General features: G+C 41.8%; 1 protein-coding gene and 1 long non-coding RNA gene across 14 annotated transcripts in view; one reads left to right on the forward strand and one right to left on the reverse strand.

Moving 5' to 3' along the window:
- Positions 1-20549, reverse strand: part of Osbpl9 (oxysterol binding protein-like 9) — a 142762-nt gene that overhangs the window by 59670 nt on the left and 62543 nt on the right. For 9 of the 13 annotated variants that reach the window (XM_087548211.1, XM_087548203.1, XM_087548201.1 and 6 more), the window contains 1 exon segment: positions 11937-12013. Coding sequence is in view for 4 of the 13 variants with exons in the window: in XM_087548190.1 (XP_087404316.1) it covers positions 11937-12013 (77 nt within the window). In the remaining 9 variants the exon portion in view is untranslated. 13 annotated transcript variants of the gene reach the window in all.
- LOC148005975 (uncharacterized) lies at positions 8127-11507 on the forward strand. Its single transcript, XR_015621055.1, has 2 exons — positions 8127-10337; positions 10457-11507. It is a non-coding gene; the product is annotated as an uncharacterized LOC148005975 (long non-coding RNA).

Below are 20549 nucleotides of genomic sequence, written 5' to 3' on the forward strand. Positions count from 1 at the left end.
CACTTAAAACCTAACATTTTTATAAAGGGAAGGCAGAAAAGCATACACAAGATTTCTATTAAAACATGCAGTGAAAATGGAATCTTGGCAGTTAACGGAATAACCTCTAGCTATCTGTAAAAATGGACCATCTGTTCTTAGTTGCTTCCCAGAGTTCAGAACAGTCGCGCTATAACTAGATCAAAAAAACTCATCAGAAAAATGAATCCTAGAGAATCCTAAATTCTAACTTAAGAGCCTAAAAGTTTCCTCAGAAAGAGCAATGGCTCTGTTGAGAGCCTCAAGGAGAAGCTGGAGGAAGCCCAACTAAGTGGCTTTTTCTCCGCACTATTTTACCTGTGGAAGGAAGGAATGACACATGTGCACGGCAGGCATTTCCTTGTAGGAGTGGGGGTGAGGCGCTTGAGGGAGAAAGTAAAGCATACCCGGTTTTCTGTGTAATGCTAAAAATAAATCTAACAAAGCCAAGGGAAATGACATAGTTGTAGTAAACAACTGTGTACTCAAAAAGTACTTGGTGTATTAATTTAACCCTCAAGAAAAGTTCTCGAAACCTTCCTATATTCACTGGCAATGGTGGCACATACCTGTAATCCTGCACTTGGAGGGTAGAAGGGTAAGAGAATCAGGAGTTTAAGGCCAGCCTCAGCAAAACATCGTTTGAAGTCAGCCTGGTAGGCAACTTGAGGCTGGTGAGATGGATCAATGGGTAAAGCTACTTCATATTGTTGTGGTGACTCAATCATAAAATAAACCATGCAGGGAATCCTTGGCTACCCCCGTAGAAAGGTCTTCTGACCCCCAAGGGTTATAACCCACAGGGTGGGAAACTGTTCCAAGCTCTTGATTAAATTAGCCAAAGTCATTGTCTCATTGCATCGTAAGAATTCTTTAGTCTCTAGTGTTTAGCTGTGGCCTTATTTTTTAGGCTTTTTAAAATTACCTATTCATCAAGATCAGATAGTAGTAAAGACATTATAATAAAATACCTGATAAACTTTAAATGCCATATAGCCTTACAAATTTAAATGTTTTAAAAGCTGTTTTTTAATCTAGTTTTTAATTTTCTATAAAACTCCAAAATTTTCTTTAAAGGAGTTTAAAATCTGTCAATTGTGTGTTTTTGCAATATCAAAACAAAGTCTCTTTTTTAAGATGCAGAGCATAACCATAATTTTTAGAAGACATAACCAAGTTTTAACAGTGTAACAATTTAGTGTCTCTAAAATCAATACCAAGCAGATTCCTTTGATGTTATAAAATTTGACTATAGCAAGAAGATTCTTGTATATGTGTGCATAGAGGCACAGCTTTAATACATCATTAATCAAGCATAGTTTTAAATCTTATTTTTATAAACTTAAGGTTTTTAAGACAGGACAGAAATTATTTGGCTCTCATCCTGATTTAGTAGTGTCTGTGGAGACCTGCTTCCCTGGTCAGCTCATGCCATTTGTTGCTGCTCCAGAATGGCATGACTTTAAGCTAACATTTTGTTATAGATGTTATACATTTTTAACCATATCCAATAATATATAAGCTAATAACCTATAATCTATACAGAGCACAGTAAACTCATACATTCAAGCCAGTCAGAAACAAACATACAGTGGGCACATACAATTATATATTTAAAATAGACAAACTTTCCTTACTTTCTCCAGCTGCAATTCCAGGGGACACCTTGCTACTAAACCTAACTGTCACGGGCACTGTGGTTTTGTAGCAGAACTAGCCATCTTCCTTACCGGAAAAGCTGAGAAGCTACAGGTTCCCCTTTAAGAGCAGCTTGTACAAATTAGGCAGCCCCTGGCTTGCTGAATGCTTGACTCAGGCAGGAGGTGGGGCTTCTCCTGTCTCCTAGCTGCTGGCGCAGGGTTCTTTGAGCAGCATCAGTTTATCACCTTTGTTGCCCTAATTCAACCACTTTTTTCTGAAAATCCTTGAAATAAGTTAAAATTAAGTCAAGGGCGAATGGCCAACAGATGAAGTTTGGCCCTTTCCTCCAAATATGAAACAAGGAGCAACAATTAGGCAATTAAATGAAACCACAGCCAGAAAATTAAAGACATGGACAAACCAGCATGCCAAGGACAACCAAAAGAGTTGGGAAGGAGAGGGAAGAAAACCAGATGTCCCACCAAAGTGGGGGCCCAGACCCAGATCAGGTGGTTCCTCCCGTGGGAACCAAAGAGGAAGCAGCACGTGCACTGGCTCCTCTGACCTTAGGAGCAACACTGTGTCCAGTTTCTTCTTTCTTGGGTTTAACCAAACAGGTGCCAAAGAGAAAACAAAAAACAGGCTTACCTCTGGAGGTTTTATGCTTCAAACTGAAATGATGATTACAAACCAGAGACCTGGGCAGAATGACTGGATTCCTGGGCAACATACCAAATGTTCTGGGGTCCACTTAAATCCAACATAATTCAAACATCAGGTAAATGTAGATGACAAAAATATATTGTAATCAAACAACTATTGATAGATAGGGCTGCAGAACAGACTTAGGAGCTGAACTGCTGAAGGACATTGCATAGCATATTCAGGGGATTAAACCATAAAGCGAGGGGGTGTAGGATGGGCTCTAGCATTGTCCAGTCATACTTTGACATAAGGGGTTGAGTAAGGAAGTTTTCATCAATCAGAGTAAGGAAGTTTTCATCAATCAGGATAGAGTAGGTTCCTGGTTCTGGGAACATGAACTTAGCTTGACTCTATCCAAAAAATTCAGAAGTTGTCCCTGAGATGTCTGGACTTAGACAACTGTTCCTTATAAACTGTCTCCGAGATGTCTGGATTTGGATAACTGTTTCCTTATAATGGTTCAGTTATTGGGAAGTCTCCAGCTCCTCTAGGACTTGGGACCTTGAACTTAGTTTCTCCCTAAATTCTCCCACCTGTCTAATCAAATGAAGTCTAAAAGCAAAATGGTAGTACTTAGAATAAGTTTCTTTTACTTGTTCCTACTATACCATGCCTGACAACCTAAGATTGATCCCAAAACCCATATAGTAGGAGAGAACTGACCAAACATACACACACACACACACACACACACACACACACAGTACATGTTCCCAATTAAATAAATGTAATCAAATGAATTTTAAGTGAAAGCTTTCTTACTTGGACAGGCACACCTGAAAATTACTAAAGGACTAGACTAGTTTGCCAGCCAGTATCTACAGACTCACCTTGTGTGTCTACTCGAGCTTGGCAGCCAGCTGTGTGGTGCTCAGCCTCTGCCATCTCGTTAAAGACTTCCCAGCGACTCTGTGCTTTCTAGCCTTGATGGAAACTGTTGCCACACCTCACTTTGTATGCTGGTGTTTTACTTCTGCATACAAGCTACCAAGCTTTCCTTACCCACTCAGCACGCTCTTATACGAGCTGTTCTCTCCTTTCTTTCTAGGAGTTTGAGATCAATACAAAAAAGGGTATTCTAATTTCATTTCTGTTGCTGTGATAAAATACCCTGACAAAAAGCAATATACAGGGAAATGGGGTTTATTTTGGCTTACATTTCCAGGTTATAGTCTATCATTATGGGGAAGTTAAAGCAGGAACTTCAAACAGCTAGCCATATGATATCCACAGTCAAGAGCAGGAAGAAATAAACATGCCAGCTCTCTGGCTTCCTTGCTTGTGCTCAGCCTGATATTTTTCCATTTATATAGAATTCAAGACTTCCTGTACCTAAGGAATCTTGCTATCCACAGTGAGCTAAGTTTCCTCACATCAATTAACTTAATTAAGACAGTCCTTCCAAAACATGCCCAGACCACTAGAAGATCATCCCTCTTTAAGACTCCCTTCCCAGATGATTCCAGATTGTGTCAAATTGATAAAATAACCTTTACAAGGGGTAATTTATAAAACTGCAGAACAGCAGCAAGGAAGTTCTATTTTGTTATTGACCTAAGGTACAGTGCACACAAACTGCATATTTAAGAACAGTTAGGAACCATTTTTTGATCCTTATAATCACAGAAGCTATTTGCTATACAAAATATGATTGATTTATTTAATATTGTGAGTGTGCAAAATATGTTTGATTTATTTAATATTATGGGATGCTGTGTTGTAGTGCATGTGTGGAGGACAAAGGTCAACTGTGGACTTAGGGTCTCTCCTTGCACCTTTACATGGGTTCTAGGCATTGAACTTGGATCACCAAGCTTGCATAGTGAGTACCTTTTACCCACTACAACTCTCCAGACTATAAACATCTTATTACCAACTCATTTCTAACACAGACTTAAAAAAAATGTAAAGGTCTATGCTTAAGCAGCTGCCTGAGAATTTTCAAACTGAGCTCTGAAGCAATCTCTACAACCATCTTCTGGAGTTGAGCATAATCGACCTATTTAAAAGGTGATATGTATGTATGTGTGTGACGGTGTGTGATGGTGTGTGTATGTATGTATTACATGTACCCATGTTTTCACATGCATTTGGAGGCCGAGGAGTACATTCTATTACTCCAAATCTTGGTCTCTCAAGACAGTCACTCACTGAAATGAACTGGTAGGTAGTTGGACAGCAACCCCCAGGGACCTTTGTGTCTCAGCATCCCCACAACACCGAAGTTACAGGTGTACAGGACTATGTCCAGCATTTTCTTTATGTGGGTCCTGGGGATTCAAACTCAGGTCCTCATGCTTGCACAGCAAGTGCTCTGACCCGCTGACCCATCTTCCTAGCCCCGTGATCTTCAATCAACTCAGCTTAGTGGCAACATTAAAGCAAGGCTTCCAGACATGCTGTTGCCTATGTTTGTATCTATAATGAGGCCAACATTTGTACTTGACCATATCCGGACATAACATGAAAAGGTCAAATGACCTCATGGCATGTGTCATATAAAAGAAGCTTTTCCAGTAGTTAGAGAAAAGTGATTGGGATGACTAAGTCATCATACTGTACACTGAGATGCACGTGCAGTCAGATTTACAGAGAACCCTACAAGTCCACACTTATCTCATTGACAGTCCAGGTTTCTGGATTGCAGTGGTTAGCATGCCTGCCTTCTACATTGTAAACAGCCTTGTAAAGTGGCCCCGCAAGTTGTAGTAATTGCTTGATTTTTAATTTTTCTCTCTGAGACAGGTTTTACTCTGGCTGGCCTAGCACTCACCAGCCTTGGTTGACCTTCCTGAATGCTAGAAGTGTAGGCATTTGCCCCTGGGCTCAGCTTAAATGAATCTTAGATTCTATTGCTTTTTATTTGCTCCTAATTTGCAAGTTCTTTTTTAATGTTTTTATAAAAGTTTAAATCTGAGACATCTACATTTTGCTTTATTACACTAAATAATATTACAGCATAAAACTTACAGTTAATCCTTTGGGGCCTGAAGATTTTTCTCTAAAATTTGAGTCCAAACTTACTCAAGCTCGTAAAACTGCTTTTTATACCTGTTTGGCAACCAGGCAAGCTGCTCACAGGCTGAGAGGAGGGAGTTAAGGGATTCACTGGCCCTCTGGCTCTTTCCAAGGACCTTCCTAACTTAGCAGTCAACAAAGACATTAAAATGGGGATGGTGAATCACAAAACAGAAGCCAAAACCCTGAGTATGGCATGAGAGTCTGCAGGGAGAAGGAGCTGACAGCAGTGGGGAGGAGAGCAACTGTGCATGGAAAATGTCAGAGAACAGTTAACAAAGAGCAATCGAAAAGATGTGAGAAAAAGAGAAAGGGGAGAGGCTAGAAGAAAGGAAAGAGAGAGAGCAGGCAGGGCCTGCAGGTTAACAGAGAACAGCTGTAGAAAACTCAGCGTCACAGGATTAAACAGTCAGCTTTTCAGTTATGCTTACTAGCTGCAGACTAATCACAATTTGCTGATACTCACAAAGAAACAGGGTGACCCAGGAAAAGAACGAAGAGAATAAAAATGAAGAAAACCTTAGATGAAAACGATAGTTGGAATGGAAAACAGGAGGAAATAGTACTTGCTGGACACCAATCATCTACGCATAGGCACCACAGGCCAGGGATATGGAAGTGCCACGACATGGCTGCTTTATTGGCGGTTTAGTACTGTTTTAAAGATAAAGAAACTAGGATGGAAGCCTGATACAGTGGCCTACACCTTTAATCCCAGCAACACGGAGGCAGACGCAGGTAGATCTCAGTAAGTTTGAAGCCAGCCTGGTCTACATAGGGAATTCCAGGACAGCCAAACCTACATAGAGAAACCTTGTGTCAAATTCCACCCCCTTAAAACAAAACAAAACAAAACAAAAAACTGGGGTTAAAAAGCAATTACTACATCACCATAGATTTCACAGCTAGGGGGAAGGCAGAGCCAGACCCCGAGGCGCGACCTAAAATATTTCTGTTTCTGCACTTCTCTAACCACACAAGAGCTTGGGCAGTGCTGGGCTGCCTATGCACCATGAGCACATTCTCAGTAAAATGGGCTTTCTCTCTCATCTCATGAGCTTCCTAATCTTAAGAGGGAGATGTATGAGTAAGAGAAGGGATGTACGTGAAGTCCACACTGCTCCTAGCAAAAGCTAGTGTTCAAATGTTCACTGCTAGGATTACACAGCAACACGTTCTAGGGCTACACAGCAGAGGCTCAGAGAGAGATTCCTTTTTACTCTAACGACAGCAAAAGAACTGAAGGATAGGCCGTGCTGTGCTGGGCTGTGGCTGACTGAAAGCATCTAAGCAGACAGGGGGAGGGAGATGTGGGGGGGCACAAAGCAAAGGATGGACGGAGCTCTGAACTCCAGGAAAGAGAGCCTCAAATCACCTATTAAGTTTGACTTAATAGTAAATGTAGCCTACAAGTAAATGCAGCCCTGTAGGCCAGTGGTTCTCACACTTCCTAACACTGAGACTCTTTGATATAGTTTGTCATTTATGGTGACCCCAACCATAAAATTACTTTTGTTGTCAGTTCAGATAATATAAACCTCTGTTTTACGATGGTCTTGGGTGACCCCTGTGAAAGAGCCGTTTGACCCCCAAAACCACTGTTTTAGTGGGCTTTTTCTCATGTATAAATGCCTCAGGACCATCAATGACAGTTGTTCACTTAAAGGATGCAAATGAAAACAAGTTGGTTGGGATAGGTCAAGAAACAGAGCTGCCGAGATACAACAAAACCCTAACCTAAGCATTACTGCACTGATACCCAGTGAGGGAGTGGTGCGAAGTCACCACCTTGCTTTTACACCCACCATTCAGAGAACAGAACCAGCATCATCAGGGACAAGACAGGTTTAAAGATGAGGGCTCGAGAAAGAAAGGATGTAGGCTCAGTCTTAGCCACATTGAGGGAATTCCAGAAAACTTCTAAGGCAGAGGTAACTGGAAGCTTTATGAAGACAGGACGGAAGAGTCATTTACAGAGTTTAGCTGAATTTATGAAAATGGCAGAGGCAAGCTACAGAGTAAAAGAAGGTCTCTGCAGTCTCAAAGAAATCAAGGTCACTGATACTTGAAAAGGAAAAAATACTTTCCCTATGAAATATGTAAAGCAGAGAAAAAAAGTTAAATCTCAGTCAAGAATGATTGAAGAAAGGGGATGAGCCATCAGCCAGGGAGAGATGCCCCTTGCCCCTTGTCACCTGGGGCAGGCAAGAAAGCTGGCCCTGCCTCTCACTGAAGGCAGCACAGTAGAGCTGGCCCTGGTGGCATACAAACAGGAAGCCAGTCCTGAGATCCTGAGAGCTGAAGAGCTGTCTACCCTGTGCTGGCTGCAGCACTGGGTGAGTTAGCCAGGGCAGTGCTGGAGAGCACGCTCTGGTGGTGTGGGTACGGGAGAGATGGCAGGCTGACCAACTCAGCTACCATGCAGGCCCACATCCAGGGCTATGAATCAGCCCACCCCAACATCTACGCCACCGAGGAACTGCTGAAGCACGTGAAGGAGCAGGTCCTGCAGATCCATGCAGGATCTCCATGACACAGGGAAACAAACAGGTATCTGAGAGGTGTCCCTGTGAGGATCCAGTCTTGATAATGGAGTTGAAGCCAGACACCTCAAACCAGACGTATGACTCACTGTAATGAGCATTTGTAAGGGAAGATGTGTGAACAGAAAGGTATACTGTGGAACTCACTACAGCTTCCACTATGAGATTTATTGTTGTCGCTGTTCTTTTTCCTTTTCTTTTGTGGGGGAGGCTGCAAAGCAGAGGGCGGATACGAAGGGACAGGAAGATGAGTGGGATTGGGATGCATGATTCGAAACTCAATAAAGTCAATAAAGAGTTAAAAACAAAAGAACCAGTGAAGAAGAAACATCTTGTTATATGAAGGGGAGAACAGGTATTTTGTGGGAGACAGGGTCTGTTGCTTATCTCTGGGAAATTCTGGCTGGACCAGAACTTACTTTATAGACTAGGGCAGCCTCAAACTCATCAAGATCCACTCATCTCTGCTTCCCAAGAGCTGGGATTCAGGCTGTGTGCCATAATGTCAGGCTGAGAATAGGTTTTTGTTAGATCGTAAACCTAATGATAAGATCTCATTGCGGGAGATTCAACTAGAGATCAGCACAAGGTCCTTAAAACTGCTGGAGCGGGAAACACAGTCAGTCATGGGAGTGCTTGTCTGGCATGAAGATCAAACCTGTAATCTCAGCACTTGGAAGGTGGAGGCAGGAGGGGCAAGCTCTAAGTCATGCTCAGCTATACAAGGAGCCAGCCTGGGCTACATGACCCCCCCCCCCTTTTTTTAAAGGAAGGAAGGAAGGAAGGAAGGAAGGAAGGAAGGAAGAGGGAGGACTTATAAATAGTAGTGGGTATCCCATTAGAGAGAGAGAAATGAAAACTGGGATAGATACAGCCACCTCACTTTTGTGGCTTCTTATAACAGACACTAAAAGCAAAGGAAACAGACAGTGGTGGCGTCAGGAATGGAGAACAGAATAATGAAAGCACAATACAAAATGTCCGGAGACAAGAAATTCTAAAGTGTTGGGAAAAGCAATGCTAAAGAGCCAGGCCATGAGGTCTACACTGGGAAACGAGGTAAACAAAACTGGAAAGACACTAAAATGGCTGGGGAAAAAAAATGGATCATAAGGCTCAGACCAACATGAGGAAGAGAGGTTAGAGAAAGTAAGAGAAAAGAAAGAGGTTAGAAAAAGTAAGTAGAGAAGGACATGGGGCTAAGAAAGCACTCTGCCATTTGAGGTGGTGCGGGTCTTAGCAAGAGCAATGCTGTTAACCAGTCAGCACAGTCCGACGGCGAGGGAGCAGCACAGGTGTGAGGAAGAAGTGGCTCATAAGCTCATGTCCTTAGCTATGGGGACAAAACAGGCAACTAATAGACTGTGTAACTAAAGCAATGGATGAAGGAGAAGCTGCCAGCCAAGGAGCATGTACTGATATAGACTCCAACAAACAGGCTGCTCCATCTCTGCCCCAGGCCCTTCCAAAAGAGCCTGCCTCAGTGCCTGACAGTGCGGTACATGTCTCCAGGTACTCAACAACCAACAGGGGAAAGGAGTGCTACCCACTACAATCACCTCAGCCGTTTCTAGTTAGCATAACGAACAGTTGTTGAGCACTAGTGAACTTCCAGGCACGGGAGAAGGCATGGCAACTGACATTTATGCAGCTCTTCCAACAGCAAGACGCAATTCCAGTTTGCACTGGACTCATGGCTCTATTGCAATGATGCTAAGGAAGAGGTATTGCCATGGTCCTCATCAGAATTCAGTCAGAGAGGTCAATGTTAATGAATAAATGCTGAGCCATTGCACTGGGCTACAAACCAGGCATTCCAGAGTGAGGCTCTTTGCCACACCCCACTGTCGGTGAGAAGACAGTCCTATCCACTCAAAGGAACCCACTTCATATTTCTAAATATTCTATCCTATTTACTAAATTTAAAAATACAAAGAACTTCCATATTACATCTGTTCTTAAAATGCCAAAGCTATCAAAATCTAAAACATCGCCAAACATACAAGCTCTCTTCTTACCAAACTCTAATTCTGACCCTAACATTGGATCAAAGTTGGCACCTGAATGTAAGGAGTTACCTAGCAACAGAAGTTCCATATGCTTTTAAGAGCACAGAGGCACAGCACTCAGGAAATAGAGGCAGGAGGATCTTGAGTTCAAGGCCAGCATGGGCTACACAGCAACGTCCTGCCACCACCAGCCTGCCAAAAGTACTTGTGAATTGTGCAATGACTGTGGAATGCACAGGAAGGGCCTTGGGCTTGGAGGATGGGGGCTTGTCCTCATATGCTCTACCAAAGAGGTCAGTTCTGAGCCAAGCTGTGAAAAAAGGGCAAATGGCATTGGGAGTGGAGGAAGAACATCACTCAGAAGAATGTAGAGGCCAGAAAGCTTTAAAGTATGTTAAGAAAAGTGAGTGCGGGGGCTGGGGATTTAGCTCAGTGGTAGAGCGCTTACCTAGGAAGCGCAAGGCCCTGGGTTCGGTCCCCAGCTCCGAAAAAAAGAACCAAAAAAAAAAAAAAAAAAAAAAGTGAGTGCGTAAAAGCACTCCATGGGTTTGCATGGATTCTCCAGCAGAGGCTCTAAGGCTGAACACACACCAGACTCTTGGATGTCAGTCTTGCCAGGCAAGCCGGAAATCTTGTCTGCCCCATTCAACACAACTAAATGTAAAACAGCTACCTTCTAACTGGACCACAAGCCTGTCCAAAGTATGCAGTGTAATTTATGCAACTATGTAAACTAAAAAGAAACTGGTAACAATCATGAAACTGCTTTTAAAAGCACACGGCAGAATGATCTACAAACCCCTTCAACTCCTATTCATTGTCTCTATCCCTTAATAACCGCATCATCAATGCTGTTTTCTAAGCCTCTGCTTGAACTCTCAGCATGTAGTAGTAAGGCCCGAGATGAACCTTACCAAGTCAAGGCAATTTCTGGTGTAAGACAGAGTAAAAAAAAAAGGGGTGTGTGTGTCATAAAGCACCAGTTTTCTACAATTCAAGCCTAAAAATAAAACAAACTCCTCTAACTGCCACAAGCCCCTGAGAGGTAGGCATAAGCAAGCACTTTCTCTACGCTGTAGAGGCATGTGCTGCTTCCGGTACTCACCCTGTTCTGTTTCCTATTCCGAAGTCACTAGAGCAGGGACTGGGTGGAGACATCTTCTATCCCATTAGCACTGTGCTTCCCATGACTAAGACATCCTGATTGGCTACCATCAGACGCATGACCGCAGTTAAAGTGAAAAGCACTCTATTAATTTTTTTTTAAAGACAGGATCTCAGACTGTAGCCCAGGCTGGCCTTAAACTCTCAGTGATGCTCCTGGCTCAGCCTCCTGAACGCTGTCACCATCAGCCACTGTACGTGTCACTGTTACTGACTATGGACCTAGACTTCCTACAACATGAGGCTGAAAACCACTGCCACCAGTCTCACTGCCACAAAGGGAAGACTCTCCTGGAAATAAGCTCTACTCGGAATAAAGAGAATCCACAAACAGATGGAAGTCTGAGGCCAGCTAAGTACAGATTTCATACCTAGTTGGATTTTTTTGTTTTTTGTGGCCTATTTTGTGGTGAGTCCACTTTTACTTTTTTCCTAATTGTTATTAACCATGTGTATGTGGTAATAGCCAAATTCTATTAACAAGAAAATTTCAAGGTAAACTCTTAGCACCTATTAATAATTATGTCTAACTTTATAATCTGGTTTTATTGATAGTCCAATATTGATACAAAATATTTAGAAATGATTCTGGCACATTTTAACATAGCATTTCACATTCAAAACTGTGTTATATATCTTCATTCCTTTTTTTTTAAGAAAAATCAGTATTTTTGCCTTACAGAAAACAGAAAAAATAAATGCCTATAACTGTATTATGTAAGGTAAGAATAATCAACTCAGAAATTAAGAGTTCTTATTGTATTATATCAATTATTTAAAAAACAACAACCCCTTCTCCCACAAAAGAAAACCACAAACACCATGGAAAGCCTCTTACTTGAAGCTGAAGAGTATGGCGAAGAATGGTTTCTTCTAAGGCATGGATCCACTTCTCTCGCTCATCTGCATCTCGAGCTAGAACAAAACATTAGAGGTCAATGTGTGGTTTACTTTACAGGCTCATCTTAAGGAAACATCTGGTTTCTTGCACAAGTCTAATATCGAGGCAGAATTACAAAATAACAATTCTAACAAAAGGAATATCCATGTTTAATAGTAGGTAGATTACTTATGGGGAGCATTCTCATGGGGAGCAACCAAAAAAGTTGGACTATTATTTTTTAATTGCTTCATTACAGATGAAGGTTTTAAAATGTGACACATATACACAGTGGAATACCATTCAGTCACTAACAAAAATAAAAACCATTATTGTTGCAACACAGACGGAATGCATGCAATAAGCCAGGCATAGACACATAAGCACTATATGACCGATCGCTCTTGTAGGCGCCCAACAGTGGAAGTAGGGTACATAGAGTCAAGGGGGAGGAGGAAAGATGGAGAAAGGGCAGATCCAGAGATACTAAGTTACATTAGCCAAAAGCAAGCAGCTCTAGTGAGCTGTTGTAGTGCTGGTTTACTGTCAATACCAATAGCTAAAAGAAAGAACTTTGAAAGCTTTTACCATGGAGAAGTGATTATGTTTGCAAAAATAGGAATGCTCAGCTGATTTAAAATAACACCATGTATATATGCATCAAGGCATACGCAGGATCTTAAGTTTTTATTATCAGTTAAAAATGAATGTAACTAAGATAAACTTCTATTAAAAAAGGGAAGAAGAAAGAAGGAAGGAAGGAAAGAAAGAAAGAAAGAAAGGAAAGAAGGAAAGAAGGAAGGAAGGAAGGAAGGAAGGAAGGAAGCCAGCCAGGCAGTGGTAGTAGCACATGCCTTTAATCCCAGCACTCAGAGGTAAAGGCAGGCAGACCTCTGAGCCAGCCTGACCTGTAGAGGGAGTTCCAGAACAGCCAGAGCTATATGGAGAATCCCTGTCATAAAAAAGCAAAACAAACAAACAAACAAAAAATCAGAAAGAAAGATGTAAAGAAAGACAGAAGAGAGGAAAGACAGACAGACAGAAGACAGTTACCATAAACCAAAGTAGTAAAGAATTACTGGTGAGTATTTTGTGAAGGGCAAGCATCTGGAGGAGAGGCCTAGTATTTAGGGATGTTCCTTGCTGGCAGCATTATAAATTCCTAAGGAGGAGTTGTGTACTGGATGACGCACTTAAGATCTGTCAGTGTGTGTGCCAAGGGTATTGGGAACTCTGTTTTCTGGTCAAATTTGAGATTGAACCTAAAAGTCTTTTTAAGAGAAAAGTTGAAGACCAGGGCTCACTAGCAAAGTGGTTCTCAACCTGTGGGGTGTGACCCCTTTGGGGGTTGAATGACTCATAGAGGTCACCTAAGACCATTGGAAAATGATTCAAAACAAAAGCAAAATTACAGTTATACAGTGGCAACAAAAACAATTTTCTAGTTGGGGGATACCACATGAGGAACTGTATTAAAGGGGTCATAGTATTAGGAAGATTGAGAACCACTGCATTAGCAAAAGGGACTTTGGTAAATTAAGCTGTCTTGATTGGAATCCCAAAAGGGCTTCACTGTGGAACTAAGGATAAATCATAATTGAAACAACTGCTTGGTCATCTGTGTAGGCCAGGAAGATCTTAATACCTGAAGTAGACCAAGGAGCCCCCATATTGATTAGTGACTCTGCATGTGGCTGGCAAAGTGGATGAAAGAGGTCCTCCTCAGGTTCTGACTGTTCTTTTTTTTTCTTTTCTTTTCTTTTCCTCCCTTCCTCCCTCCCTTTTCTGGGATAGAGTTTCTCTGTGTAGCCCTTGCTGTTCTGGAACTCACTCTGTAGACCAGTCTGGCACTGAATTCAGAGATCCGCCTGTCTCTGCCTTCTGAGTGCTGGGATTAAAGGCATGTGTCATCACTGCCTGGTACTGGTATTTCTCTAAACAATGTTTAAATATAGTCCAGCACACATGTAAATATAATCTAATATACATATAGAGGTGCCTCTGCAGACGAAGTCACACATAACTGAACACCAAGACTAACAGGGACTCCAGATTAGTTTAGAAGCAACCAAGCAGTATTTTTAAATTTTACTTATTTATTACTATATTATTGTATGGCCGGCATACAGGAGAATTTTGTTCTCCTGCCTCTCCTGGATTCTAAGGACTACATTCAGGAAGTGCTGAGCCATCTATTTGGCTCCTCGTTTTATTTTCAAATAATCAAATATGAATTCTCAAATTACAATAAATTTTAAATACATACAATAATCAAAATTAAGAACTTGGCAGATGAGTTCTAACAGCAATTAGAGACATGGAAGAGATGATAAGAAACAGCAATGGTGGTGGCCAGTCAAGGGATATGAAGTACTAAGAGGGCTGGAGAGATGAGTCGGATGTTAGGGAGCCTGCTGCTCTTCCAAAGGACTCACGTCCTGTTCCCAGGGCCCACACTGGGCAACTCACAACCTCCTGCAACACACACACACACACACACACACACACACACACACACACATTTTAAAGTACAGATAAAAGGGTTTAAAAAAATAAAGGCAAGAAAATGTAATGTGACCATGACCGGGGGAGACAGAGAACAATGTGAAGCTCCCCGAGGAGAGAGGAACACAGGAATTAGAAATGGTCATGGAAAAGGCAAAGAGCCCATCACTCCCCGGGGCTTGGTGCATTCCTAGGTGGCGGCACCTGCAAAGGACGGGATACTTCCATTTGCTAAGAAAACCCTCATGAACAAGGTTAGGAGACATGTTTACAGTCAACACACGTCATGACTCTCGGTAACCACTACTGTATGCGTTCTTCTGACGAAATCTTACCACAATTACAAATCATGCTGACACGCAAGATGTCTTATCGCCTATGACCCATGTCGTAAGAATTCCTGACCTTTCTTAGCTATACTTTAATCAGCACACCTCATCTGTAAGCCCCTACGGTGCACTTCATAAATCACTTTACATGCTTTTGTTTACCATAGGTAAAAATATACTGAAACAGTTTAATCTTTTAGACATAGCTATAGTTCCAAACCCACAAAAGTCATACACACAGCTGCTGCTAAGAAACCTTCCTCATTTCTCTCAAGAAATCTGAGCTTCCTCTTAAGTCTGTATAGTACCCCCAAAACACACATGCGTGCGCACACATACACTCATTCACACACACACACATACACACACACACACAGCCTGTTTGTAATAAACCGCACCCTTGCTTCCTACTGACTGACTTTCTTTCTGAGACTTGAATCAAAATTTGACTTCACTTAGCGGAGGTTCCTAAAGGACACCCTCCCACCCCAGGGATCATGGCTGGCAATTTCAAGTTGCACTGCTCACTGCTGGTGACACTACCTGGCTGAGAATTTTCAGAAATTGATGAAAGGCATTAAGCCACAGATTTCAGAAGCCTTCAGAATCCAGGTAGGTTATTCACTATGGAATCAAATACTTGAGCAAATACTGAAGGCATTCTCAGTACTCTAGAGTAAAGTGGCCGGAAAACCACAGAGAACTATGTGGGTATATATATTATTAAAAGACTAGGAATTATTTCTTAGAGAGACCCAGATAGACTGTTGAGTAAAAAGGCCAAGTTTTAAAGTTAAAGTCTTTGATTCACTTTGAACTGACTGTGAGTTGAGAGACGTGGTTCTACTTTTACTCTTCCACAGTGGATGTGTCATTTTGTCAACACAATTTATTGAACAGGCTGTTATTTGTCCAGTGTGCTTCTGACACTTTTGCCTAGAATTAGGTGGCCGATGAGTGGCTCGTGAGTAAAAGCACTTGTCATGCCAGCCCGATGACCTGGTTTGATCCCTGGAGCCAATGATAGGAAAAACCAACTCCTGCAAGCTGTCTTGTGAGTGCGATGGGCAGGCTGTGGCCACAATCCTGCCTACACTTACACACAGAGGATAGAATCATCAGTGGGATGAGGGAGAAGAGGAGAGAGTCAACAAAAATATTCTGATGGAAAATGCCAGAATGAACTATATGATTGAGGCGCATGTGTGTGTGTTTGTGTGTGTGTGTGTGTGTGTGTGTGTGTGTGTGTGTGTGTCTCACTCACAGAAACACCAACTGATAATAACTACATTCTCTTGGTATTAAGGGCATCACTGAGTCAACTGGTGAAACTTGAGAGTCAGTGGATCAGGTGATGTAATATATCAGTGCCAATTTCCTTACATTAGCATTTTAGCACAGAGTGGGAAACTTACCATTTGCAGGACCAACTTACAGAAGTTAGTTTTCGTCTTCTACCATGTGGGTCTCAGGGTCAAACTCAGGTCATGCATACCACGTTTTGTGGCAAGTACCTTTACCCACTGAAACATCTCACCAGCCCAAGATTGAGATTTTTTAAATATAACATTTAAAATTTAGAACAAACATTATGATAATAAAGCAAACATAACCTAAATAAATGGGAGCATAGTATTCATGAAGCATTCCCATTCTATAATATTCAACTTTAATTCAATTTCTAGATTAAATAAAATGCTAATTAAAATTTAAAAACCATTTTTTGAATTGCAAAGCTGATCTAAACTTTTCTAAACTGCAGGGAATAGAGTAACACAGATCTTTCTGAAGAGAGAGTACGGAGAGTACACCAAATCAGAAGTCATAGGAAGTGGTCCTGAGAGAGCATGGGCAGTTACCAGCCCTCACTGCGGAGCCTGCCCACAACCTAAGCCCAGCTGTAATCGAGTATGCTCACTCGCTCTGAAGAGCTGCTCTTCCCCAGGCAGCTGCTCACAGACTTCCCTGCGGAGCCCACCTCCCTCCTGGAGGCCGCAGAGATCTGCTCACTTGCCAGCCTTATGGTACTTTTCCATCAAACTCCAATAAAACTGTCCTCAAGTTTCAAAAAGAAAATATGGGGCTAAAGGTGCAGCTCAGTTGATAGACAATGTTTTCCCAAAAGGCCAAGTCCAACGATCCCAGCATACAGGGGATAGAGTCAGGAGGATTCAAGTTCAAGGTTATCGTTTGTTACTGAAGCAAGAACAAACGAACTGTAAGAGTTTAGAGACCAGAAATAGCCCCACTGCGTACGCAGACACTTGATGTGAGACAAATGTGCATTAACATGCAGTAAGGAACAACTCTTTAGTAAATGGTACTAGAAAATTATGAAGAAAATGAAATCTGACCCTACCTGGCACTATACATAAATCACACCCAAATGTTTCCCTTAGTTTGTAATTTGAAAGAAAAAATAAAATTTGAAGTGAAAGAGACTTTGTATTTTGATATAGAAAAAAAATAGCTCCTAAAGGGGACACAAAACCATTAATTACAAAGAAAAACTGGCAAAAACCTGTGTGTGTGTGTGTGTGTGTGTGTGTGTGTGTGTGTGTGTGTGTGTGTGTACACTCAAAAAGGCTCTGGAAGTAAGAAGATGAGAGGTAAATTTTATAGATGTTTTATTTTTAGACATTCAGTTCATCTCGAAATACTCTTCTCTAACATTCACCATGTCTCCTCATGCATGATGGAGCCTGTTTTACATCCTCTAAGCCAGGAAGTTTCAATTTTTGTCTCTGGTTCTCAATGAGGGACATATTTATAACATGTCCTGGTTAACATATACAAGTGTATAGATACATATGTACATATAAAACCAGAACATTAGATTCATAAAATAAGATTTGCTTCTTACAATATATTATTGGAACTCATTCTCCCCTTCCCTCTCCCCCTCCCTCGCTTCCCTTCTCCCCACTCCCTCCCATGGAACTCACTTTATCGACTAGGCTGGCTTGAAACTGGTAGGAACTCCTCCCTGCCTTCCCCAAATACAGGTATACAATACAAAACCCAGCATATTGTCCCTTTAAATTTCACTTTTTGAAAAAAAAAAAAAAAAAGGATGATAGGGAACAAGACTGAGGAGACATACGTCCTAAAAGGAAAAAAAAAAAAAAAGATTACACCCTTCATAATAGACCCAAATAATATAAAGTACCTCGGAGTGACTTTAACAAAGCAAGTAAAAGATCTGTACAATAAGAACTTCAAGACACTGAAGAAGGAAATTGAAGAAGACCTCAGAAGATGGAAAGATCTCCCATGCTCATGGATTGGCAGGATTAATATAGTAAAAATGGCCATTTTACCAAAAGCAATCTACAGATTCAATGCAATCCCCATCAAAATACCAATCCAATTCTTCAAAGAGTTAGACAGAACAATTTGCAAATTCATCTGGAATAACAAAAAACCCAGGATAGCTAAAGCTATCCTCAACAATAAAAGGACTTCAGGGGGAATCACTATCCCTGAACTCAAGCAGTATTACAGAGCAATAGTGATAAAAACTGCATGGTATTGGTACAGAGACAGACAGATAGACCAATGGAATAGAATTGAAGACCCAGAAATGAACCCACACACCTATGGTCACTTGATTTTTGACAAAGGAGCCAAAACCATCCAATGGAAAAAAGATAGCATTTTCAGCAAATGGTGCTGGTTCAACTGGAGGGCAACATGTAGAAGAATGCAGATCGATCCATGCTTATCACCCTGTACAAAGCTTAAGTCCAAGTGGATCAAGGACCTCCACATCAAACCAGACACACTCAAACTAATAGAAGAAAAACTAGGGAAGCATCTGGAACACATGGGCACTGGAAAAAATTTCCTGAACAAAACACCAATGGCTTACGCTCTAAGATCAAGAATCGACAAATGGGATCTCATAAAACTGCAAAGCTTCTGTAAGGCAAAGGACACTGTGGTTAGGACAAAATGGCAACCAACAGATTGGGAAAAGATCTTTACCAATCCTACAACAGATAGAGGCCTTATATCCAAAATATACAAAGAACTCAAGAAGTTAGACCGCAGGGAAACAAATAACCCTATTAAAAAATGGGGTTCAGAGCTAAACAAAGAATTCACAGCTGAGGAATGCCAAATGGCTGAGAAACACCTAAAGAAATGTTCAACATCTTTAGTCATAAGGGAAATGCAAATCAAAACAACCCTGAGATTTCACCTCACACCAGTGAGAATGGCTAAGATCAAAAACTCAGGTGACAGCAGATGCTGGCGAGGATGTGGAGAAAGAGGAACACTCCTCCATTGTTGGTGGGATTGCAGACTGGTAAAACCATTCTGGAAATCAGCCTGGAGGTTCCTCAGAAAATTGGACATTGAACTGCCTGAGGATCCAGCTATACCTCTCTTGGGCATATACCCAAAAGATGCCTCAACATATAAAAGAGACACGTGCTCCACTATGTTCATCGCAGCCTTATTTATAATAGCCAGAAACTGGAAAGAACCCAGATGCCCTTCAACAGAGGAATGGATACAGAAAATGTGGTACATCTACACAATGGAATATTACTCAGCTATCAAAAACAACGAGTTTATGAAATTCGTAGGCAAATGGTTGGAACCGGAAAATATCATCCTGAGTGAGCTAACCCAATCACAGAAAGACATACATGGTATGCACTCATTGATAAGTGGCTATTAGCCCAAATGCTTGAATTACCCTAGATCCCTAGAACAAACGAAACTCAAGACGGATGATCAAAATGTGAATGGTTCACTCCTTCTTTAAATGAGGAAAAAGAATACCCTTGGCAGGGAAGGGAGAGGCAAAGATTAAAACAGAGACTGAAGGAACACCCATTCAGAGCCTGCCCCACATGTGGCCCATACATATACAGCCACCCAATTAGACAAGATGGATGAAGCAAAGAAGTGCAGACTGACAGGAGCCGGATGTAGATCGCTCCTGAGAGACACAGCCAGAATACAGCAAATACAGAGGCGAATGCCAGCAGCAAACCACTGAACTGAGAATAGGACCCCCGTTGAAGGAATCAGAGAAAGAACTGGAAGAGCTTGAAGGGGCTCGAGACCCCTTATGAACAACAATACCAAGCAACCAGAGCTTCCAGGGACTAAGCCACTACCTAAAGACTATACATGGACTGACCCTGGACTCTGACCTCATAGGTAGCAATGAATATCCTAGTAAGAGCACCAGTGGAAGGGGAAGCCCTGGGTCCTGCTAAGACTGAACCCCCAGTGAACTAGACTGTGGGGGGGAGGGCGGCAATGGGGGGAGGGTTGGGAGGGGAACACCCATAAGGAAGGGGAGGGGGGAGGGGGATGTTTGCCCGGAAACCGGGAAAGGGAATAACACTCGAAATGTATATAAGAAATACTCAAGTTAATAAAAAAAAAAAAAAAAGAAAGAAAGAAAAAAAAAGGTAAAAAAAAAAAAATCAAACAAACAGGGGTTGGGGATGAGTGCTGGGAACTGAACCCATGTCCTCTGCAAGAGCAGCAAGTGCTCTCAGCTAAGCCTTCTCTCCAGCTCCAAATCTTGGCTTCTTTGGTACAGTCCCTAAACTGAATATACTTAAGTAAGAATCTCAAATCTTGGAAAAGACAACATTTCCCAAAGTGCACAAAGTCTGACACTCCCGTAGCTGACCATGTCTGTTCCTCTGCCTAGGGGTCTGTTTTCCTAACATTGTACTTTCTTCTCCTTTAAGACACCCAACTGGGG

The sequence above is a fragment of the Rattus norvegicus genome, chromosome 5 (assembly GCF_021556685.1).
Source record: "Rattus norvegicus strain SHRSP/BbbUtx chromosome 5, alternate assembly SHRSP_T2T, whole genome shotgun sequence".
Lineage (NCBI taxonomy): Eukaryota > Metazoa > Chordata > Mammalia > Rodentia > Muridae > Rattus > Rattus norvegicus.